The following is a 25,060-nucleotide window of genomic DNA, read 5'->3' as shown; positions in this document are numbered from 1 at the left end:
TTTCTTGTAACTTTTACACTGAAGAAGTAAAATTTTACAGAGGAATTCTTGCATTTTTTTGTCTCCTTCTCCCTTCACCTCTTCCAACAACTCTTAACATCTTTGTTCTTCCTGTAAGCTGAGCAGTTGAATAAGATTGGAGTCATGCCTCTACTTCAGGGCTATTTTTCCACTTTTTAGTGTAATGGCATTTTTTTTGTCTAGCATCTACTCAGGCAGCAGAATGTTTCTTCTTTGGGATTTTTATATTCTCTTTTTCTTATGAGAATTGTAAAAACATGGTGTTTCAAAGATCTTTGATCTTTCAAAGTACATCAGTTGTTCATAGTACCACAACTAAACTTGAAATCTCCCATTTCTTGCAAACTTTTGTTTTTTAGTTATATATATTCACATACATACCTAGCTAAAAAACCCATCTAACAGATGCACAACAGTGGAAAAAATGCTCTTTGTAGCTTCAGGGTAATAGTATCAACATAGATGCTTTATCAGAAAAGGACCAAAATTTTAATTAGGAAGAAAAGCTGAGTTGTTTTCCAGAGTTACAAATGGAATGATTCTCAAGGTCTGGACAAATCTCAGAACTGCTCACAGGCATCTGGTCCTTGTTGCAGTCACAAAGACATCTCTGTGACATCTAAAGTAGGTGTTGTGTTGAAAGAGAAATGTGCTTTTACTAATCAGATATATCTTGACTCATCTCAGAAAGAAACCTTGTCTAGTCTGTATTTTGTCCTTTCTTAAGGCTGTTCCTTATGTGACTGCAGAATGAAGGAAACACATTTAATACAAACTCTTCTTTGGTCGTTCTCTTGGTTTTATGAAATTGCTGCTATCTGCACAGACTAGTCTATAGTGGACAAAAATTAAAAAGCCTACAGGCCATTTCCTAATTAAAAATACCACCCAAGGAAAACAAAAATCAAACAAAACCACCAACCAATCAACCAAAACCCTTAGAAACACCATGTGGAAGAAGAAAAGAGAATATCCAGGAACATCTGCCTATTGTTCTAAAGGGATGGTATAAGGCTGAGCTTGTTTTTCTGAAGGAACTGAGTTTTTCGGCTTCTCAAGAAAACTAGAAAATTAAGGGCATGCGAGTAGGAATAGATGTAGGAAATGTTTGAATTCAAATACTAAAAAATGGGAGGGTTGTTTTGGGTTTTTTTACAAAAACTGAACAGTTTGTTTTAACATCATTTAAAATTATATGTTTCTTGGCTCAGGCTATTGTATTGTATTGTACTCCTGAAGCTGGCTAAGAACCTACACTCAGCTACTGCTGTTGGGCTAAAAAGGCATAATTTGCTGGATGGTTGCAATTCACTTGTTTGATCATATGACTATTCAAACAGCAGTTCTTAGTAGCTGTTACTTCTCCAAAATGCCTAAAAGCTGCCAGGTCCTAAGTCATAAGGTCAGTCTTCCCAGAAGTGGCAATTGCAAAACAGGCATTGACTGAATTGAATTTTGATTCTTACCTAAGAACCATAATTTCTGTCTTCCACTTATAATCTGCAGATGGATCTGTTTCAGTTTATATTTAAATGATTGTAGTTTTTGGAAGAGGCAGTGGGGAAAACCTCCAGAGGGGGCTTACATTTAAAATTGCATGTGATGAATGGCTCTTTGAAGTTGTCCTGCACTGTTGTTAGTGTTTCAGATAATCACTGGTTCCTTTCTGTTTCACAACAGGGATATTCATTGTCAATGTGCCTTTGGAATACAACATCCTACTAAATGCGAGCAGTCCCACTCTGCTGGTGAAGCCGGTAGGACAAGCACATTTTGCCTTTGTCGATGGTCTGGATCCCTACACCCTGTATGAGATAAGAATACAAGCATGCCAGAGTGGTAAGGCAATTTAAAACGCTCATCTATGTGACTGGAAGGGATTTTCCAGGTAGATTCAACTCTGCAAAACAGATTAAATTCTTTTACATTGGAGTCAAATGTTTATGTAGTAAAAAGAAAGCCTAGCACTGAATGAAGGATTAAGTATTTCTCCATGTATCATGTATGTGTTTCTCCATATATTATGAATATATCAAATGGAGGTACAAAATATGTACTTTAGGTCATATGTGCCACTTTATTAAAAAGGTCTTCACGAGCAGCTTAAAGATCTTTGATAATGGCTGTCCTGAACTGAATCAGTTCAGTAACTACTCACCAACAAGAAGTGATCATAAAGACAGGAGAGAAGAGCCCAAAAATTAGAAATTCCCTGACTTTAATGGAATTTTTTAAAAACCTATTGAAATAAATATTTCTAAAAGGACAATTTTGAACCAATTTGCTCCTCACTCTCACTGCTGAAAATCAGGAGTAATTAATCAGTAGAGTTGTGGTAATTTAAATGAGTATTTAACAGTGAAATGAGGTGAAATGAGACACCATTTCCACCAGCAGCTTTTTTACTTGACATTCATTTGCTTTTAATTTTTTGTTGTTGTTGTTGTTGTTAAGGAAAAAGCTCTTATTCCCTACACAAACTTCTGTTTTTGTAGGTGGATGTGGAGTGGGTGGTCAAACATATTCAAGAACTGCTGAAGCACCTCCCAGAGAACTAAGCCCACCTGTTGTTAAAGCAATTGGACCTGCACTCATAGAAGTGAAATGGGCACCACCCAGGAAACCAAATGGCATCATTACTAACTACTTTATCTACAGGTAAATGCCTTTATCACCTCAGATTCTTAGTCCTACTTAACGGCTCCTTTCTTTATTCCTTGATTTTTTTGGGAGGTGAAAAAATATATATGAAAAAATATATATTACCTTTCAAATGCCAAGGTAAGAAGCTGATCTAGGGATGGCCATATTGGGAATATGAACTCAAACAAGAATCATCTTCCTGAAATACAAATTTAAAAAAGCATGTGAAAATATATTTTAAAAATTCAAGGGAACAAAAATCCTTGAAAAAGCTTGTAGGATAGATACTTGTACTGTGCTTACCCAGACCACTAGGTAGCAACTTCAATGTTCTCTGATAGACAGTTGAGAATTTTGTAATAGAAACAGGAGTAATTCCGCAATTCTGAGACTTTTAAAAGCAGAAAAAGGTATCTGGGTTCCTAAACTAGATCTATTTTCCGAGATAATTTATGTTCCCAAGTGAGTAATCTGGACAGTGATTACGGCACATCCATTTATGTACCTTGGTATTTGTATTCATCTGCCCTGTGTAGGTTGCTGACTGATGCATTCTCACTTCCTATCAGGAGTTTCCTAAGCCCTACGTGAGGACTTTTGTGTACAGATAGCTGTGTTTAGGGCAGTATTAAAGTAGCAGAGCACCAATCTCTGCTGTACCTGTTGACCCTTTGTTAAAAGCCCATTGAAGCGACCTTCTTGAATGGCTTCAGAAGTCAGAGAATATAAAACTCAAACTATGTCTTTGATAGGGATTTAAACTCTGAATTTCCTGGGTTTTCCAACTCTTAAGTATGTGTGGCAAACACATGCTGGGCTGATCCTAGTCTCTCACAAAGAGTTTGAGACTTTTTATTGTATTAAAGGTGTGACTAAGATGAGAAATCCAATTGCCTTTTGGAATCTTCAGTGACAATTAATATAAATTCACTTTTGCCTTAAAGATGTTAGTGGTCTCTAAAAATTCCTGCTGTCTTGAAATGCCCTTTTGTTTGCCTTTTTTTAATTGTCTGATCAAAAAACCCAAGTCCCTCCCCTGCATAAAGAGGAATAAAGTGTGTGTTATAGACCAAGACATGTCTTCACTCTGTTGGTTTTGTAAATAAAGCTGATGATTACCCCTGCTATTCCATGGCAACCATAGAAAGAGAAAACAGGAAATATAATGCAGAAAGCCTGCTTCAGTGAAAAATACTGTAAATTGAATTTGACAGCATTTGATGGCATTTGATTATTCTAGTCACAGCCAAACAATGATATAAAGAGTAATATGAAACAGAATGTGTTACTGCCTAGCAGACTCAAAAGCAATAAACCTTCCTCCAATGTGACACAATCACTTCACAATCATAATTGTAGCCTGTTTGATACCTCTGAGTACAGCAGAAGGGCACTGACTGACATAGATACATTTTGTTTTTTATTTAAAGTGAAATGAAAATGGCGCACTGGGGCTCCAGATACAATCGGTATATTCACCTACATAGGCATGAATCACTTGGCAGTTATTTCAGCTGAAGTTTAAATGTGCTTAGACAACAACAATATCAAATCTTTCTCAGATAGCTGCAAAAAAATCAGAAATGGGATGTAAGCACATAGTTCTTTTTCATTTTGTAGCCACACATGGCCTTACATTGTTATAGCAGCAAGACTGCAGTATTTCTATGGGAGGTTATGGAATGTAATTTCTTCTTCAGTATGTGCCTCTTCCTTACTGCATCACCACCAAAATAAATTCATTTAACTCAAAACCTGGAATGCTTGGGGACCTAGTGTGTGTGCAGATCTCTACATTAAAGTGGCAGGACTCGTGCTTTCCTCTAGCATCATAAAACTACTCCCATGTTTGCAGCCATTTTGCTAGAAACCAAAAAATTAAAATGTTATTTTATGATAGAGGAAATGGTGATTTTAATTTTTTTTAATTCATAAAGTGACTTTAAACACAGATCTGTAGCTTTTAAAATTTTCTAGCAAGGACCACAACTTAGAAGAGTTTGTGAATGAGAAAAGATCTGGCTCATGAGATAATAATCTAATCTAGCTCTGTTCCCATTCATCATGACATAACATCCCTCTGCCAACCATGGAAGCTGCTACTCTGAAAAAAATAATATTATGAAAACAGATGATATATATTTGTTGCTGCATTTTAGTAAGTTATAGGTCACATGAGCTAATGGAACTGCTCTCAATTGATTAACAGGATGCACTGTGTAGGAGGCACATGAGATTCCCTTACAGACATATTGCCTGAAAAATTAGAAGTATTTTGGTTGGTAACTTCTTTAAGGGAGAGCCTGAATTTTTTGTCAAACTATCCATGTCTTGCCCTATAAGATTACATTATTTAGTATACATTTGTGAGATTGAAATGTAGCTCTTATTAGCTGAGCAGTCCTGTTGGTGAAAATGTAGCAGAAAAATCAAGAGGCAATTTAAGACAGAAGACATGTCTCAATGGCTGTCATGACTTGCAGTGGAGAGGCTTCCAGACTGACTCTTTATGATTAATTCATTGCTTAACTGTATACCCTTAACCATGAGTTGTACCCAAGACAGCTTCCAAGGAACATATGTTACTGGATGTTTTAATGCAGCAATCCCTATGGATGGCTATGTCATTGAATACAAGAATTCCTGAAGGCTTTTATTTTTACCTGTAATTGATCTAATACCCAATCTAAACTAGTATATTACATGCAATAACTTCAAATTTCTTCTGGGTGTTTTTTTCTTTTTACATCAGAATTCATGTTTATAAAAAAAAAAAAAAAACCCAAATCATGAAAGCTACATTAGAGTAGATTTGTTGAGTACAAATGTAAAGTGAGGCTTCTTTGTTTAATTAAATGTGAAACTGCAGAGAGGGAGCACTGCTAATGTTGCATTGTTTCCCCCACATTTGACAGCGTGATACTTTGAATTTTACCCCAAGATTTCTCAATGTTCCTACAAATAACTCACTACCACTCTGGTAAGGAAAGCAGCAGGCACTGCTAAGACATGTAATTTAGTTGTATGGTAGAAGGTAAACTTGTGAGGGAAATTCGAGGTTTGACCCTCAAGACCTCAGGGATTCGCCGTGGCTGCACACACAGGAAAGCCGAGGGGCGAGCGCTGCAGTCGGCGCTGCTGCAGCACAGCTCTGGAGTTATCTGTCACAAAGGAGATTATATCCTCCTCCTTATGTCACTAGCCTCAGATTGGCACTGGGGCAGGGAGAATTTGCCCTTATAAAAATAACTATCTGAACATCTTTGAAATGAATGTAAGCAGCAAATCAGACTATGCAGATTAAGAGACGGCTTCCAGCTCTTGGAAATGTTATTCTCCTTTGCAGCTCATTGTACACAAGAAATACTTCCAGTTAAATGAGCAGCTGAATCTTAAATCTTAAGACGATTGAAATGATTACAGAATGTTCAACCACTTCTGTTCAAAGTTTATTCATACATGAAGATATTCTCAGTTTTAGCACTACAGATGGAACCATTTACCTAGCCATAAGTTTCATTCATTAAATATTCAGCAGTAATAAGATCTAAATACTTAACCAGGCTACATTGTACAGCTTTGCCTGTGAATCAGCTTACAGTTGGTGGCATATTTGATCATTCAGTGTGAAAAAACTGTTTATCACAGAGTTTAGAATATTTATAAAACATAAATTTATGTATTCATTTGAGTCTCATACTGTTTGGTCAGCAAGACACATTAAATGTGACTTTCTTGCATTAAAATGTACTCTCTTTTCCCTTATTTACAGAGATTTTTTAGACATGTTTTTGGGTACACAGAGAAAAGACTATATTTTTAGGTGCAGGAGAAAGACATAGTAATGATTCACCTTTCAAAATTACATGTCTTGCATTACGTCAGTGAACAGTATCTGAGGGAGAGTTCTGCAGGAGGCTTAACTTGCCATTATAATAGAGCACGGGCAATTGTATAAAAAATTGTTGCTGGAATTTTGGAGGCAACGGGAAATTTTCGACCCTGACTTTTACATAGAGACCAAGAATTTCTAGAGAGTCTTTCCCACTTCTTCTATCTGCCAGTCTTTGCCCAGTTCTACCAACCAACCCTCAGTATCAAAAAATCTTACAATTTGCCTATTTCACTGTGATAGAGATATTGTACTTCAAAACTCTTCCTTTTTCTTTTTTTTTAATCACATTTTAACCCTCGTAAACTAAACATTGTCCATATAATCTGCTTATCTCAGAATTTAGCAAAACTTATTTAGTTTCATATGAGAAAATAATGTCTTCATTCCTGCCTTATATACGCATATACACAAAGGATGAATTAACAGCTGTGTACACACTTGCATTCATTATGTTCTTCATATTTGCATGTTAATACCTGGGAATATATTATTACAAGCACCTAAGATTATCAGTTTTTAAAAAAAATCAATGCTTTTTAATTGGTTTTTTAAAAATAATTCCTGGTTTGACCTAACAAGATAAAATCCAACAGCATTCTTTGAAACACAGATTTTTCTCTTGCCAAAGAAATGTTCTTCAGCTTCTGCATGTGTGTGTAGTGATGATGACACCCAGTAGCCAGACAAACCAATTTTGCTTCTGCAAATTTGCCCTACTTGCAATAAAAGTGGCAGATAATGTAATTTGGATTTTTTGTTGTAGGCATGGAGGGTGAAAGTGCTTTTATGTTCTGCAAAAGCCAAGGTTCTTGCTAAGAGTAGAGGAAATACTTAAATTCATGTGCAGTACAGCTCAGCCATCACTGAGATTTATCACAGTGTTTAAATGTAACCAACTTAATTTCACACAAACATTTTTATCCCAAGTGAAAGAATTGATTTGATAACTCTGTTTTGAAGATGAGTGCTCAGCTTATTAAAACTGTTGTAAATTATATGGAAGAAGAGGCCATATTACAAACGGACTGAGAATCATCTGTAATCTCTGGTACTCAGAATATCACCAGGTCCAAGGCAAGCATATCTACAGTAGTAATGCTATATACATACGTATATATGTATAGATAAATGTGTGTCTGTGTATACATAAATATACATACATATATGTACAAAAAGAAAAACCCATTGTGCCAAAAAACGATAAAGTTATTTTTCTTCATATGTCTTAGGTTTGCATTTTAAACAAAAATAGTGTTGGAAAGAATATGTCGTTTATTACAGAAAATACTATGTGTGATATTTTAATGAGATTTGGTTGTGGAGCTGCAAATTCAGCTAAGTTTATGCACAAGGGATTACTTATTCAATTTGCAAGAAAAAATGGGATATTTAGTATGAGCAAACCAGATTTTGAAAGTGCACAGCTTTAGTTTTGAGGGCATGATAAATATTTATCCCTTATTCACCAGGTAACATTTTTCTCTAGTAAATTACTCACAAGTTTTCCATCAATGAGGGATTCTGAGGTGAGTACCTCTGTAAATTGATTGATTATCAGAAATGCTGAAAACTTGCACCCATATTGCAATTCAAGTCATTGCTTAGCAACTACAGATAGGTTTAAAATTTCATGTTCTGAGTTCTGAAATTCTTAATTGTGGTGCGTTCTATCCTAGAAGGACAACATGCTACATTGTGTTGCTACTCTGCTGCCCTGGACTGTGACAGCATACTTGTTTGCCATGCTTTATAGTATTCTTCTAGATAAAGGAGATTGCCTCAAAAATCTCTTCTTCACTACTCAGCACCTAACACAAGTTCAGGGAAATGCTTTTAAGATGCAAAGATAGGTAGTCAGTTCCTTGCGTGTTTGTAATGTAATGTAAAATAATTTCTGTATTTTTCTGAGATACAAGTTGAACTTGGAACTTTAGGATCAACTATTATGGGACTGCAGAAGGTACTTTCTAATTTTAATTTACTACCTGCTTTTGATTTAATTCCAGACGTCCAGTGGGCAGTCAAGAAGAGCTGCTTTTGTTCATCTGGACTGAAGGACCTTTGGAATTCATTGATGCATCCGACGCTCTCCAGCCTTTCACACTCTATGAGTACCGTGCCAGATCTCAAAATTCCGTGGGGTCTGTGGACAGCCTGTGGGCTTCAACCCAGACCCTGGAGGCTTCCCCGTGGGGCATGGGAGCCCCTTGGGCACAGGCCACCAGCGCGTACTCGGTGCGGCTGAACTGGAGCCAGCCGGTCTCCCCAAATGGGGTCATATCTCTGTACCGAGTGGTCTACCAGGAAAAACACAGCGACCCAACGTTCAGCACCCCAGCTGTGACAGCATTCACTGTGATGGTAAGAACTGGACCACAAAACAAGTCTTAAGATGTTTTTACTCTGCTTTGGTCTCTGTTGTATATTAAAATCTCCCTTAATACTAGTTAGAAAAGTGGGGTTTCCAATTACCTGTCATTTTGTTGGTTTAAGTTTTGTGTTTGGCCCAGTGCAGACTGAAATATTTCATGTTAATATTGCATTTCTGGTAGAGGCAAGCAGTTTACTCAAAAGTATGGATGTGTCATTCTGGAGGAATTAAGCACATGCATTTGTCAGCCTTGCTCTGAAATTACTGTCCTGAACTTTTTTTTCGACTGACAAAATAGTTTCACAGGACCTACACAAAGAACAGCAATATCACTCCTACTTGTACTGAATTCTATTTTTTATTTCAGCTGGAATCATAAAGTGAATGAATTAATTAGGAATTACATAGTTCATATATGCGAGCTATTTGCATGTTCAACTCATAATTCATCAGTAATAAAAGCAGTTCCACTTTTATTTCCAATTCACGTACTTATATTAGAATGTTACTTTGCACCGCTGATCTGTCTTTCCCTTCCTTTTCTTTTCCTGTTTCAGTTCAGTCTTTGAAGGAATAGATTTGGGAAAGGGAATTTTTTTGTGAACTAACTAACAACATTGTGTAAACCAGTGACAAAAATAGTTGTGTTTGTGCATTTATCACTGCTCCTCCCCCCTGTATATTGCATTCTAGTCTTTCTATAGCAAGACAGCTCATAGATAATTTGACTGAACTGTTGTATATTAGGACAGCTCATGTACTTGGTTGTCTTCTGAAAATAAATTTTAAAAGTTTAAGGATGTTGTAATAAAGTTTAATTTCCTCAGCAGTGCCACCTCCAGTTCATAAACCTAGAATTTCCCCTAAATTATCTTCATAGTGCATGTTAGTATTGAATAACACCAGAAATCCCTGAAATTGTTTATTATCCCAATTTTGAAGTATGTGGTTGACAATTCAAGTAGGATCCTAAAAAGCTTTCCCTGGAATACCTGGTAGTAACCTTTGAGTAACTTCCTCAGATAAATCTCTACACGGCACAGTGGAAGAAGTTTCCAGTTTGGTAATCTTACATACTCTTGATCATAGGGTTTCAAAGCAGTTTTGTGTCTGGCTTCCTAAATGGATTAAGTTTGTAATATATTTTTTTTTCTGAAAAGAACAGATCCTGAACTGAGTTATAGAAACAATATAAAACATTTGCCTTCCGAAGCAGTTACATTCACATTGCACAGCATGCCAGGCTTAAAAAAGTAGATTGGGATTATGAAGTTCAGTGGCATTTTGGTACTTAGCTCCCTTAACTTTTAAGAAAAATTACCACCATCATAATTGTGATGATGCACCTATGATTTTAAAACCAGTGAAAAGCCAGGGCTTCTCCTACTACTCTGCTTCAGCAGCATGCAGTATGTTGCTGAGCATCAGAATTGACCTGGCTGGTCATGCATTGCAATGTCTTCTAAGCATGCCAACAACAACAGAAAATGTCCAAGATGGTTGTACTGTGGGCAATAAAACCTACCAAAATGGTATTTTAAATAATGTTGCCACAGTGTGTTTCTTTAACAGCATCAGTTAAAAGCCTTTTAGATTAACAAGCTATTATTTACTGAATTAGTATTTTCCTGGCTCCAAATTCCTTTATTTTCCCCAAACACTATCCTGAATCGAAATGACACTCTGGCAGCATATGTAAAGCTGTTCTACTAGCATTGCAGCAAAGCTGGCTTGCATGGTTTTTCTACTGTCCTTTGTCTTGAACATGGGTCAATTATGGTATTTGCTATCCATTTTTATTCAAAATATTATACTATCTTTTGGGGACAAATCTATTTGCACATCTCCTCCATCAGTTGCACTCTGAGCCATTGCAGCTGCATTAACTGAGTAGAATTGTTACTGAAGTAGAATTGTTGCTTATTTATACCAAGGACCTGAGAGCTGAATCCTACCTCTTCTGAATATAGCCGAACAGCTAAAGCTTTGAGTCAAAGATATTGACATAAAGTTCATGAAGTCCTGTTATCAAAGATAGCTGCAGGAGGTTAGGTCAATTATCCCAGCAGGCAAAAACCTGGACACCAACTTTCAAAGTTCTAAATGCTTAAAAACAGAATTTTATTATGAAATTGCTGATATACCCTTAACTTTAGCTTTGTGAATGAGATACTTTAATTAAAATGTAACTTTATTGAAGGAACTAGAATTCCAATGATTAAACTCCTGCCCCTTTAAAAGATAGCCTTCATGGGTACTAGGCTAAATCATTTAATCTCCTAAAGCATCTGTATTGGAGCTCCCTCGTGGGATATGCCATTAGTCATTCTCTCTCACAAGTTTCCATGTTACAAGTAAGACTTAAAGTATTAAGAAAGCAATGAGTTTGGTCCTTTATTTAATCTGTTAGACTCCATTCTTATCCCATTAGATTATTCCAGGAAAAAAAAAAAAAAAAAAAAAAAAAAGCAGTGCTAGTATAGTGGCTGATCCCATCCTTGTGCTTGTTGGTTGCACCCTGGTTGCCTGCCCCAGGATATAATGCTTGACCCCAACTTGGAGGAGAAATGCAATCCTTGTGACACTGCAGGATACAAACTAAGCTTTTGGTGATGTCCCTGCACACTGTTCTTATATGACAGATTCATTTCCAACCGTTTCAGAGCCAAATGAAAAGCATCTTCTGGGTTTTCAAACAATTTAACAGACTTGTCCACTATACCTTCCCCAAATCCAGCTATTTACTTCCCATTAATATGTATTTGAGTTAATGTGTCAAAGGTATGGCTCTCTGGTACCTTAAGGTTATCACTGACCCCTTGAAATTTTACACTGTCTGTGGAGATAAAAATGAGAACTCAGTTCTCAGAGCAAAAGCTGCTACCCCTGAAATGAAAGGAGGGTGTCCTGCACCTTTAGAAGCAAGTGACATACATGTGAGCCATTTTGATGCTTCCCAGTTAAGGAGCAGTGTCACCCATTTCCTTAGCTTGTTTGGCCAGGAGCATAGTGACAGATGTTAGGTGACAGCGAGTTAAACTGACATTCTGGTTTATTTGCAGAGCAAAGTCAAGTCAAGACTGGTTACAGCAGCACAAGTGTCTCCCACAATGTCTTTGCAGTTTGTTTTAACCCTCTAAAGCAGGAATCATATTTAGTGTCTTGACAGATGTGTTTATAGGAGGAATGGATTGGCAGTAAGTTCTCATTTACAGAAATCTGCATAAAGTGACCAGACTGTCAAAGCAAGCTTCTCACTCTTGTGAACTTAGGACTTAAGCTTGTGAACACAGAACCCAGAGCTGATTTCATTATAACGCAAATGAGTGCCTGCCAAATGTCATCAAAGCATCACAGCTCTTTAACTGCTGTATTTCAAATGTTACTGTGAGGTAGAATTGTGAGTAGGTTTGGACATTTCTTGATAGATGCTTTGTGGGTGTGTAATGTTGTTTTTCCTATGACAGTTATATCAAGTGTTTGGTTGTTTACTGGGAGCAGGAGAATTCAAAGCCAGGAAGATGAGTAAAAAACTGTAAAAAATATGTGTCTGTTAGAAAACAGTTGGAGAAAGAAAAGCATCCAGAGATAAGGGTTAAAAAGGAAAACTGCCTGCTATGCACAGTGCCCCTCAATTATTATTATTATTATTATTATTATTATGTAGAATCAAGGTCTCAGTGTGTTAAATTCACCTCAGCCAAGTGTAGATCAAAGTGCAATGTGCTTGTTAGAGGATGCAAGAGATATGTGTAATAGGCCTTATTCCTGGGAAATCATGCACCTGTGCACAGGTCTTCTCACAAGGTGTTTTGTAATGTGAGGCTCTCAGGCCAAACTTATCCTTAAAGGCTTTTTTGCGGCATAGCCACGCCAGCTTGGGGTGAAAACAATTAACAATATCTCTTAGCTGCTATCACTGCCCTAGCAAAGCCTCTGGTTTGGATGCAGCTGTGCTAACAGTTGAGAACACAGATTGGCTTCGCTTGCATTATTTGGGGAGATGGTATATAACTGCACTAGCCAAGCTTCTCTTGGCAGGTGCTATGACAGGGAAATCTGTAGACATATTGCAGAATAGCAGTAATAAAGACTTTGGTAGGAGGATGAGGCTTTGGCTACACAACATGATTGTGTTGTTATAAGCAGAGAGAATTTACATATCAAATAAACTGAGTCAGAATATTAAGTATAGTTTAATTGTTGAAAAACTCCATATAAAAAATAATATATCAGAAATATTTTTGAGTGGCCAGTACTGCCATATATTCACACCTTCTACGTAGGATTTTACAGATATCTGGAATCATCTATCCAGAGTTTCTATTAATTACATTTAAAAATACATAATACATTCACGTCCTTCACTTCTATTCCCTCATATAGACCTGTGAACATTTGGCAGCATTAGAGATGAGATACCATATAGTAATTAACTTCCTTGTACAGACTATTCAGTAATGCAGTATGGAGTGCTGTACATGGCAACTTTCTCATAGAATTGTAACCACAAGAATAAGAAAAAAATATGCCAAGGAAAGGTACCAGTGAAACTTTTTTATACATGCCTATTGCAGATGCCTGGGAAATGGAATGCACCCTAAGAAAAGAGGATGAGTGTGAGTGAAGGAATCCCTGCACATGCCATAAATTCAGAAGATGTGCTACTTAGCAATGAGTGAAAGCTGTAAACGGCAGTGGAGGGCAAAAGTTAATTAGGCAGCTGTGCTGCTGTTAGGCAGTGGAAAGTGGCCTCCACCAGAAACAAGATGGCTGCTCAGCAGTGCCCTAATGCAGCCAAAAGATCATCTCCTCAGCTCTGCAAGGGCTTGTGGGTTAGGGGAAATCATACACAGATGACTAATTTTTTTATGGTTCACAGACGATCAAAGTGAAATTCAGCAGCTGTTCAGGACAAGTGACCACTCTAACGGCTGTAATATAACCTGCTAAATAGAGAGGGAATTGCATGAGAGCAAGAGGTTAGCTGTGATTATCGGCAGGTGAGTGCTTTATTGAAGTTGAAAGACCATTAACATTGATGGAGTAATTATTTCAACTTGAAAGTAATTACCTTGATGGGTGATAACTTCTCCAGTGTTCCCAGATTTGATTGGACCAAACAATTGTGAACTCTTGAAGCCTAAAAAAATATTACAACAATACTGCAATGTTTAAATTACTGAAACCACTGTTAGAGTATTTTAATTATGCCTAACAGTGAAAAGATTTTAATGTACAACAACTGGTGACCTCTCATGTATAGAGACATTTGCTTTCTAATTTCAATGAAATGATCCCCACCTACTATGTGTGTGCTGTATGTGATGGGTTTGCTAATGAATCTTTTGATTTAAATGAAGTTTTTAAGATTCAAAGCCTTGTTAGCACAGTTTCCGGAAGAGCTTGTTCTGGAATTGCTCTAATTATTTTATTTGCCAGGAAAGCCCAGTAATGTAAAATGCTTTCCATGTTTTAATCTCTAGACCTGTTAAGCTTACACAGGATGAATACAGGACAAGTGCTCCTTCACATTGAAGGCTGCTTTAAAAAAGTATGTGAGGCAATCTGTGTCTCACAGATTCTGTTGTTTCCATGCTGCTGCAGAATATGCTGGATTTGGCACTACAGCTCTGTTTAAATAAGCATTTGGATTGGCACTATGATGCCCCTCCAGAAACTGATTAAGTGCTTCAGTAAGCCCCACCTATCAAGACAGACATGTAGAATTGCCTAATTAGAGCAGAAAGGATGAAATGGATTGTTGCACGACTTTGATGATTTTAAAGTACTGTGGTAATAGAACTGTAGGAAAATGGTGAGAGAGAAAGAGAGAGGCTTCAGCTCTTCTATTTGTACCATCCTTGCCATAAACAAGGCCACTTCACCATCTCCTGGATGTTTCCAGCAGCCACAGAAACATAGCTTTAACCCTGCTGGAACCCTGCCAGGAAGGAAAGAATCCTTGTGAGTTAGGAAGGAAAGGTTTGTCTGGTGTCTGTGAGGTCTTAATATGTTGTCAGGCAACAGGTGGTTTGAATTAGTCAAGGTTACAGCAAAGAAGTTTATTTCCCTTCTGCTTTTCTTTCATGTTTTCTCCCTGATTGACTGTGCTACATGAAGCTGACCTAATTTTGTCTCTCAGTAAATTTTTGGACCAGATAGAAGTAAAAACACTGATAAAGTTATGTCTGACCACACCTAACCACACTCTAGATTGACCAGGCCAGAGTGCCTGGATCAATAGGCAATTTCTTCTATAAATAAATTAGTTACCTATTTGGAAAAATCTTGGGCTATTCCCTGTGCAAAGTCCATTTTTCACCCATTGTGTAGTCTTTTTTTGATGTGTGAAACGCATGTAGAACTACGTCTTTTGAGAAATATTTATAATGACTGACTTCAGACACATAACCTAGTTAAGAGCAGGAATGTCCTCTATAGACCATGAAATGTTCAGAACATCTAAGGCATGGACATTTCCCATCCTTGGACTGCAGCTGTTCACATGAGACTGCTTTCCTGTGGTGCACTTGTGTGCCACTACTGATGAGTGTCAGTCAAAGAAGGTGGATGGTTTTACACTAATTATTCAGCTTTCTTAACCCACGCAATGGAATTATGAAGTTTGACAGGCTTAAAAGATGGTACACTTTGGCAAAAAGATGGTGGTAGGCAGCACTCTGGAAGTGGTAATTTTTACTCTGTGTGCACCTGCAGCCATAAGAGAATAGTTGACCACATGACAAAGCCTAAAGGCTGATGATTAAAATGAGATTGCATAAATGCTCCATATGCTGTTTCTCTATGTATGTTTTTATATGTGCTTTATATTTATACTTTTCTCTGTGATTTTTTTTCTGTATTTCCATTTCAGTTGTGAGAATAAGATCAAGCTAACCAGGCAGTGTAGAAAAACACTACTGACAGAATGTTTTCTAATTTGTAAAAACCAAATAAACAAAACAGAAACCCCCACAAAGCTTCATTTTACTAAGCATAATTTGTTAGGAAGATGTAATATGGGGACATTTTTCCCTTTGTGCCTAGTTATGTGACTGCACTAAATCAGCTTTAAAAAGCAATATTTTTGTAAGCTACAGATGCTTTTTCATATATAAGCAGAAAATAAAAATTAAGAAGGAGGAGGCAGAAATTTGTTGGGTAATATGTACAGCTGTTTTTCAAATTAGATATCTGTTTAAAAATGCGTAATTGGATTTGACTAGATTTTAATTCACATTTAACCAACGTTCTTAAGTGGATGTATCAGGCAACTCTAAGATAACACTCTTTGTTGGTGAAGTCATAGGGCAGCTTCCTAAAATCCCCAGGGTCATGCCCAACAGTTACAGATACAGGAATTTTTCAGCTGATAATTACAAAGCCCACTCCTGAGCCCCCATCCTACCCTCCAGCCCCACTTCCCTCCACAGATAAGGTCTTTTATTCAAATTGGCTGAGAAGTGTTATGTCACATGCTTAGATTTCATAGGGAATTTTAGCAAGCAAAGGGTAATTTTAATAAACAGAGAATCCTACCTTTTTTCTTAAAGGAAAAAAAAAGGCAGGAAAAGCAAGCCATAGGACTCATGGGAATTGGTAATATAACACAGAGCGTCATACCACTGGGGACTCCATTTGAATCTAATCCAGGTCTACAGTCACCAAAGTCATTTTCATCAAACACCCGTGGGGTGTCCTATGCCAGATAAGTTTAGTATTCTCAGCTGACCTCCTGTCCTTTCTCTTTACTGCTCCCTTTTGAATCCATTCCCATCACTCAGCTTCACAGCCTCATTCAAGCTCATCTCCCCTATGCTTGTTGCAGTTTCCCATTTTCTGTCTGCCAAGTGACCTCTCTCTCTCCTCTTTTCAGACTTTACAAAAAGCCCTGGAATGCATGTATAATCTTGCCTATAATCTTGCCCCATCTTTCTTTAGGGAACAAGACCCTAATATCTGCATGGTGCTAAAAGATGAGTTTATCAGTAGAAAGCTCTTTGGGAGTGAGAATGGGTGTCCGTCTGTTAATTTACAGCATTATATAAATATTATTTTTGAGACTGTAATAGCAATTATGGTGAATAGGGGCCAGATGGCCTCTGTATCTAGAAAGCAAAATGGCAGTGTATTTTTAATGGACTTAAATGTTACTTTTTGACAGGAAGCTAATTTTAAATTCTGTGGTTTAGGTGCCTGTCAGGTGAGCATGGCTCTGAGTTTTGGTTTTTTTTAAAGTAATTACTAATGTCATGCCTGGATACTTTTGCCCACTAAACTCTTTTCTGTGGTGGGGTCTTTGTTGTTGCTCTGGCTGTGGTTGTTTTTTGTTTTGTTTTTTTTTTTTTTTTTTAAGGATGGTTATTGATCTCTTGCTGAGCTGAGATTTCAGTTTTATGCCAGATAGTTTGATTAATGGGTTGGCTTCTGTAAGTGGACTGAATGGGGATAGGAAGCACAAGCCGCTCATGCCGCCAACCCTAACTCCGTCAAGACGCATAGCTCATTATGAAACAGTTATCAAGTATACATGAAAAATTAATTGGGCTCAGTTTGATTCTGAAAAGGATCAGCTTTCTACTTGGCGGTCCCCCCAATCTTTCCAGATGTTGCACGCTAGCCCCTCGAGAAGCAGCGAAGGGAGATGTATTAATACATTGTATTGATTAGATCAAGACCCCTGACAGTTATTTGTAGAGATACCATCTGGCTGCTGTTCGAATTCCTTCACCAAAAACAGGACGTGACATGTTATTAATCTCAACTCTCTAAGTATAGACAGTTGCCTTTTCTGCTAAACCGCATTTTACCATTCCGTAGGAGATGGAGGCAGACCTGAAGGGTGCTGAAATTAAGGTTATTACACAAATTGAGCCATATGGTCCAAATATTTCAGCAAGAAAATTGCCAGGCAATAAAAATTGCTCCTGCCTTCCTAATGGTGTAAATTACAGTTTAACCATGGCTCTAATGATGTCCTTCTGCCGCGCTTAACTACTGTTACATGAAGGACATTGTTTTAAAAATATAAAAAACAAGTAAATGCCAGCAGCGTGTTTTACAATCTGTTAGTGTGTCATTAAGAACACTGTCAGAATTACATAAACATAATGGCAGGCAACCTAGCATACAAAAGAACGAGTATGGAAATAGAAAGTGTCTTGAAAACTCCTTTAGCTTTGTCAAGAGCCCTTTCCCTTCTGGAACTTTTCCAGTATGGGAAAATGTGGCTGCTTATTTATTCCAGTTGTCACACAGGCTCTGATGGAGACTTTAGAAACAGAAAAAAAACCCTGAATATTCCAATGCATTTCAACCTAGTGACAATGGAGGGGTATAAATTTACTATCACATTATACTGTAGCTGTATATAAAGTTAACTGGGTATGAAAAAGAAATTCAAAATGTGACTCTCATTTCAAAGTACAGCGTTCTTTTTATTTTTTTGGATTATAATGGGACTTTCTGTTGTTTTTCAGATTATTGGGAGAATTGTAGTGTGTTAAAATTGTTTCAAACTCGAAAGCTCTGTAAGGTTTTACTAACAGAGCTTGCATTTGTAAAAATTGGTTTATTAAAAATAGCTGAAAAACAAAAAACAAAATGAAAGTGGTTATCCAGTCAGCAGGTGCATTGCTGACTGATTCTGGTGATCCATACAAGGTGGGAATTAAATTGTAATTAAATAAATTAAATAATTAGCCAATATAATTTCTTTTTGAAAATAGTCATACAGCTACTAAGTTTGTAAAGGGAAATCTCTGAGATGGCCATTCAAAGAGGGAAAATCACAGAAGTTTATAATAAGTGCTGTTTGGAGTATTGGGTTTGGCCCCTCCTGCTTTAAACCATGCGCAGATTTCAGTAGTTCATATATGCCAACCCTTTGGGTAAAACAGCCTAGCACAGACATGTTCTCAGCTTGGGCTGAGGCTGCCTGGGTGCACATCAGCTATTCAAGGAATGTGCATTTGGAGCTGTTCCCCAGAGGGTGCTGGAAACCAAGGGGTCCTGAGCCCCACAGCTGCCACCCCTGCTTCCCTCTGCCCTCATCACTCTGGGTCTGCTGTGCCAGCAGAACTGCTGCTCCCCCCTCCCATGCCCCTTTGAAAACAGGAACTTCCACACCCTTGCAAGGGCACCCAGTTCCTGCTGGATCTTCACACTGGTCGAAATGCGTTTTGACAATGTTGAAAGCACAACGTAGCAATGTTGGAGAGACAAGGGAAGGGAGATTGCGAGTTAGCTGTCTGGGCTGGCTGGCTGCTGAAGGAGCTGACAGGCAGCTCTGGTATTTGTCTTCAGACCTAGCACAGTTTTTAAATTGTGTGAAGATCTCATTTGTGTGTGAAGCAGGGAAAAGATGGCAGGGGACTTTTAGTATTGACAAATTTAAATTGAGCCCAAACCAGACAGTTAATCAGATTCAATAAAGTTCACAACAGTCTTTATATTTGTCCTTCTTGCTTCTCAGTACCAGCACAATCACGAATGAAAACATCCAAACATAAGTAATTTGTGGTTGATTGGTTGGTTGGTTGGTTTCCAAAGAAACAGAAGGCAAAAAATAGTAGACTCTTGTGAGGATGGTAGTCTGAAAACTTATCTGCAATGTGTGGGAGTAGTTTACATATATAATCTCTATTAGGAAGAAACAAAGTCCAATTTATGAGTTTATCCCCTCATAAACCACAAATATTTCTCTCAGCACCTTGAACTTTTTATCTGACCAAAGTTACAGAAATGCATGACAACTGGGATCTGGAGCATCCAAGTGTATTAATCCTCCACTCCCAAGGACCCATGACGGATGGATATTATTGTTTAACTGGAAAAACTGTATTGTATTCTCAAGTCTGTTTCTTTAGCATTCTTTAAAGAAAATCTCTTTAGTCTTTAAGGAAAGGGAGAGATTGGTAAAGATGTCCCTCCATCAGCATCTGACAGGCCAGATGATTTGGAAAGGATATCCTTGTTGAACTGCTTTATGAGTGCCAAGAAAAACCATGAGCATGGAAAGAAGGTTTCTACCCATGAAGCAGAGGTCTTACTGCAAGAACCCCAGCCAGAGTGGCTGGTGGATTCAGAGAAATGTTACTAGGTGCCATGTTACAGCTTTTATGATATCAAATATCACCTGTTACACCTCTAGCACCTTTAGGCTGTTCTACTCCTACAACCCAAACTGTGGAAACTGTTCCTTCGTCTCTTCTTTCCCTTCACCAGCCTTCCTTCTTAAGAGCACAGTTAGAGACCATGATGATACAGGAAGCAGGAATTTCCATCCTGAGGATCTAGTAGAAAACAACTTCCGTGTTTTTCAGATTTTGTTAGAAACTTGTTTATGTTTCCAGATACTCTGAGGGTCCTGCAGTCCTTACAACAGGCAGGACTCTGCTTCAGTTAGGCAGTGTCCTTTAAAGGTGAGGGCTGTGTGGCTACACAGGCAAAGCTTTGGGAGACAACCACATAGATGTTCACTTAAGGCATCCTATGGCTGGTGCAAGAGCAGCAGCAGGACCTGCAGTACAACATCCTCAAGCTCTTTGACTTTGCAGTTGTGTCTGCCTTCTTTGAACTAAGCTATGGCTGTTCCACCTTCCTCTTTTATGGAGGCATGTTTGTCCTCTTAACAGTCCTGTGCCCACATCACCCTAAGGTGGAGATGATGTGACTGCTGAGGTTTGATCCACCCCAGCGAGACTCCTGGAGTGTGTTGTCTGTGTGCCAAAAGGACACTGAGGAATAGTATATTCACAATGGAAAGATGTACAAAGGTCCAAGGATCTAGTTTACCTACTGGGGCATAGCACAAATCATTACTTGTTTTTGTTCCGAATTTTGCTCCAAGTATTTTTGTAAGTCCACTTCCTGCAGGTTTGAATGCATCAATTTATTTTTCCCCATCCAGAGCAGAGTTCCTAGTGTGAGACAAATATTCCATTCAATGTGGAGATGCTACACTAGTGGCTGTAAAAAACAAAGACACCAAGTTTACAATTGTCCCACAAAATCAGAATTGCAAATACACCTTTAATATTGCAAGAGGGTGAGGGAAGTGGACTCCTTGCAGTCATAAATTTTCTGTATTTTTGGTATAAAGAAAACTTTGCACTGTACAAACAAAATGAATGAAACTTTGCAGAGCTCTTGTATTTCAACAGGCTTTAAAAAAGAATTAATGAGAAGTTAGAAGACATCTTCTTCCAGATGATGTATTATTCTTGTCATTATGGTATAATAAAATTATTTTTTATTGTTTTCTCTTCAGGGGTTCAAGACAGATGATAATTTAGATTTTCTCTAATACTAGTCTGTGCTAGAAATGCTAGACTGATGATGTACCAATAGATCATGAGATTTATACTATAGTTGTAGCTTAAGACAGTGACATATTTAAGTACTGTGCTTAATGTTACTGGAAAGTCCAGGTCTAAAAAGACTGAATAGAGACCCTGAGAGCAGATGGGAAAGAAAACATCACCTTTTCCCACCAGGTAACAAAATAGTTTGAGCTCTACTTGCCCTGATGTCAAATACAGCACTGCCTTTGAGAAAAAAACAGAGTTGAGAACATGTGGCATTAAAATAAGACTTTTTTGAGACACAAATTTGTAATAGGTCTTTATCATACTGCAGTTTTTCTCTTTCTGGTGCTGCATAGAAGCATCACAATATCTTGACTTTGTTAACAAACCCCTGTATTGATATTTGGTTTGGGGAAATAGAAATTTTTCAATGGAAATTTTGCACCACACTTGGGTAACTTGATCTCAGACTGAAGGTCATATCCAATATGCTGGCCTGTGCATGGAAATCAAGGAGGACGTTTGCTTCAATATGAGTTAAATAGATATTCTGTTCAGATTAACTAAAGCAAATCCTTGTTCTGGTTGGGTGCCCTCTATATTCACCATGCAGTTTAGTTCTTCTGCTTATGAAGACCCTCATCCAGCATCCTTGAAAAGGCAAATGGAAGCTTACATTGATTTAGAAGTCTTTTGAAACTGCTGCTGTTCAACTTCTGAAGGCATGAATGGTTTCATGTTTCATTTTAAGAAACAAGAAGGAGCAGACCTGTATGGTCTGTTGCTGTGTGCTGATTAAAAATGTAGCTGCTGTCTTTATTTCTCCATGAGTCTTAAGTGAATTTAAGAAGAAACAAATCACAGCTGTGAATTCTATATACTTACTTTGGATGGCATGTGTAGGCTAGTCTGTCTAATCTGTCATAAGAGAGAGTATGGCTTCCCCAACAGGCCATTTAAAACAGAGGTTAAGCTTAAACATCAGATTTTCCCTTTGGAGAGACTTCCTTCCCTCTGTGCAGGGTGTAGGAAGGAACTGAGGACAGTAGCTACACAAGGTTTGGATTAGAATGTAGGAGAACATTGTGACTCTTTCCCATAGTGACTATCCTCATATTTGGGCACTTAAATACATTTGCAAGTCTGTCCCAAAATGACTAAATTGTAGTAATTTCTCTTTGGATTGCCCATTCATAACATGCATACATGCAGATAATCAATAGATGAGACAGTAAAACTAGTGGATTTACAACTTAATATGCTGGAGTCGATAATGGGCTTTGAAGACATTTTCAATTCAGAAATCAGCACAATATGTTATTTACTAAGTTTACATGATCTATTTTAATTCATCAAGTAACTTAAATATCCAAGGAAAATACAGAATCCAAACCAAACTTGTTATGCTACAGTTTTTAAGTAATATTTCAGTATTTTTATCTCTTCCCTACTAATTCATCTGGCTGGTGAAAGCCACAAGCAGCTCAGACTTTTCTCTTTTGGCAGGAGCTTTTCTCTGAGAAGCTCAACCTACACTAAGAGGGACTAATGAAAGGACATGATGAAAGTCTCTGTTTTATTTAGGCATTAATGTTACAAAGTGAAGCTTAGCTAGCTGCTTCCCTTGTTCCCATGCAGCAGACATAGCTGTCTGCTTTTCTGTGTATGTATATGAACTCAGTGTTCACCTGACAGCACAGAAAATGGGAATGGGCAGTCTGCAGACACAGCTTCATATGCTGTGTCAAGGTGAGTTTCTTTCCAACAGTGCTTACTTTTCATGTAAGCTTAAAGTAGAGGGAATTGTACCCATGTGATCCTAGGAGGATCTGGATGTTCATCCATCCACGTTCATTTGGGTTTATTTGGTTTCAAGACTTTAAACCTGAAGGCAGATTCTCTTCCAGTTGCTCTACCAAACTCCATTATCACTCTTTTTTATTGTCTTCTTTTCAAGCCTTTCCTCAGTGTGGAGTTGATTCCAAGCCTTCATATGGCAAGACAGAGCTGCAAAGGGACACAGAAATATAGAACATGCTTTTTATTAGACCTTGTTGTTTTCACCAACAGGGCAGTCCATGACAGCTGCAGTGGGAAAACAAGATTTGTGTTCCTTTTTACCTTCATGTGACATGGGAGCTTTTCAGCCTCCTCACTGAGGCTCTCCACTAGCTCATGCAGCCAGGAGGGGCAGGATCCCCTGCAGCAATCCCCTACTCCAAAACTGGGGGAACATCTGGAAGGAAAGTTTCAAATCTCTACTCAACCTCTCAGTATTTTGATGGGAAGCTGTGCTTTGCTGAGGAATATCTTCTTGAAGTGTACACCTAAATGTGTGTCTGATCAATATCTCCTGCTACTATTCAGAAAATAGGTTGAACTTCCCTCCAGGCACAGAAAAGAGAGAAGTCATCCCTCCCTGCATAAACTCTGTGTGCTTCTGGCCTTCTGCTAATGGTGCCTCTATACAAAAAAGTGCAGAGCAAATCTCTTTTCCTTGGCTTATACTGGCACAATTGGACTGCACCTTTCCCAAATGGCTACCTGCATGCTTTCCTTTACTTTCAGCCAGTCTCCGCTTGGAAAGCAGGTATCTTCATGTGGGAAGTGTAAAGCACAGAGGAAAGGAATTGAAAACCTGGTGAAGAAAAAAGCCTTTTGAGAGATGGGGGTTTGTACTTCTGAGCCCTTAATTTTTTTAAAATACCCAGTTCATTTTAAAGGTGACATTTTAAGTTCAGTCACATACTCAGACTAGACTTTGGCCTTTATAATGGAGCTCCAAGTAAATTGTTTATGCTTACCTTTTCATGTCTCTCAGAAGTGATTACATGCAGAGCAGGCAAAGTTTGAATGAAGAGCTAGGACTGTTCAGTACAGGGCAGAGAAAAAGGAATATAAAATAGGAAATAAAAACCTTTTAGTCTCCTTTAAAATGCTGCTTTTATTTCCCATTGTGTTGGCAGAAAGCAGGGATTTAAAGCTGTGAATTGCCTGGAGGCTGTGCTATCTTCCTCTACTTAGCAGCAGTTAGAACTGCTCTTTTTTGCATGTGTTGGGTGAGAGAGACAAGGACTCAGAATGATTGAGAAAAGGGAATAAACTAAGCTTGCATTTAGCAATAATATGACACTTCTATTGTACCTGTGTAAAATGGGATCAAAACCAATAACTATAGTTTCCTGAAGCTGCACACAGGAACACAGGGGGATATCCTGAGACTTAATTAATTAATGTTTGTAACATGATGTGAGATCCTATGATGAAAAGTAATATATAACTGCAAAGTCCTAATTTTATGGAGCACAACTGACAATCAGTGGCATTTTCAAGGAAACTGATGTGGGAGTTCACCTGCAATCTGTGTTAAGATTCAGACTGTCCTTGTACAAGTCCCCTTAAAGATTTCTTTCAAACTCTTTTTTTCTTTACCTTTCTCTTTCCCTGTTATGGCTGTTGAGCTGTGCAAAGGCAAAAATTGAAAATAATTGCTTTCATAGGGAAAAATCAAGAAGTCTTCCCTCTCTGTCTTCCATTCACCAAAACTACAGCTAAAGTCTCTTTTTCAAATTTTAGAGGAGAGAGAAATTTTGAGATACTGCACTCAGGTAATTTTTAGATCAGATGGAAAAGGTTTTACAGTGTTCAGAGCTACTTTTTCTTACATTATCATACAAGATGTTATTTGGAAGGAAATAAAGAAGGCATCTCATGGCATACATATTTGAAGTCAAAAATGTAATAGGGTTAATGTGAATTATTGGAAAACAAAGCTTCAAATGAAACCAGAAGGCAAGATATTTGGTCATGACAAAATCA

The 25,060-nt window shown here is 37.9% G+C and overlaps 1 protein-coding gene across 1 annotated transcript in view; it reads left to right on the top strand.

The window, feature by feature from the left end:
- USH2A (usherin) overlaps positions 1 to 25,060 on the top strand; it is a gene marked incomplete at its 5' end in the record, with an annotated part of 372,289 nt that overhangs the window by 305,979 nt on the left and 41,250 nt on the right. The window contains 3 exons of the mRNA XM_083856830.1: positions 1,702 to 1,860; positions 2,517 to 2,679; positions 8,566 to 8,920. Of these exons, the coding sequence (XP_083712956.1) occupies positions 1,702 to 1,860; positions 2,517 to 2,679; positions 8,566 to 8,920 (677 nt within the window). The remainder of the gene's footprint in view (positions 1 to 1,701; positions 1,861 to 2,516; positions 2,680 to 8,565; positions 8,921 to 25,060) is intronic.

The sequence above is a fragment of the Zosterops lateralis genome (assembly GCF_965231275.1).
Source record: "Zosterops lateralis genome assembly, chromosome: 3".
Classification (NCBI taxonomy): Eukaryota; Metazoa; Chordata; class Aves; order Passeriformes; family Zosteropidae; genus Zosterops; species Zosterops lateralis.
This window is presented reverse-complemented; position numbering and strand designations above follow the sequence as displayed.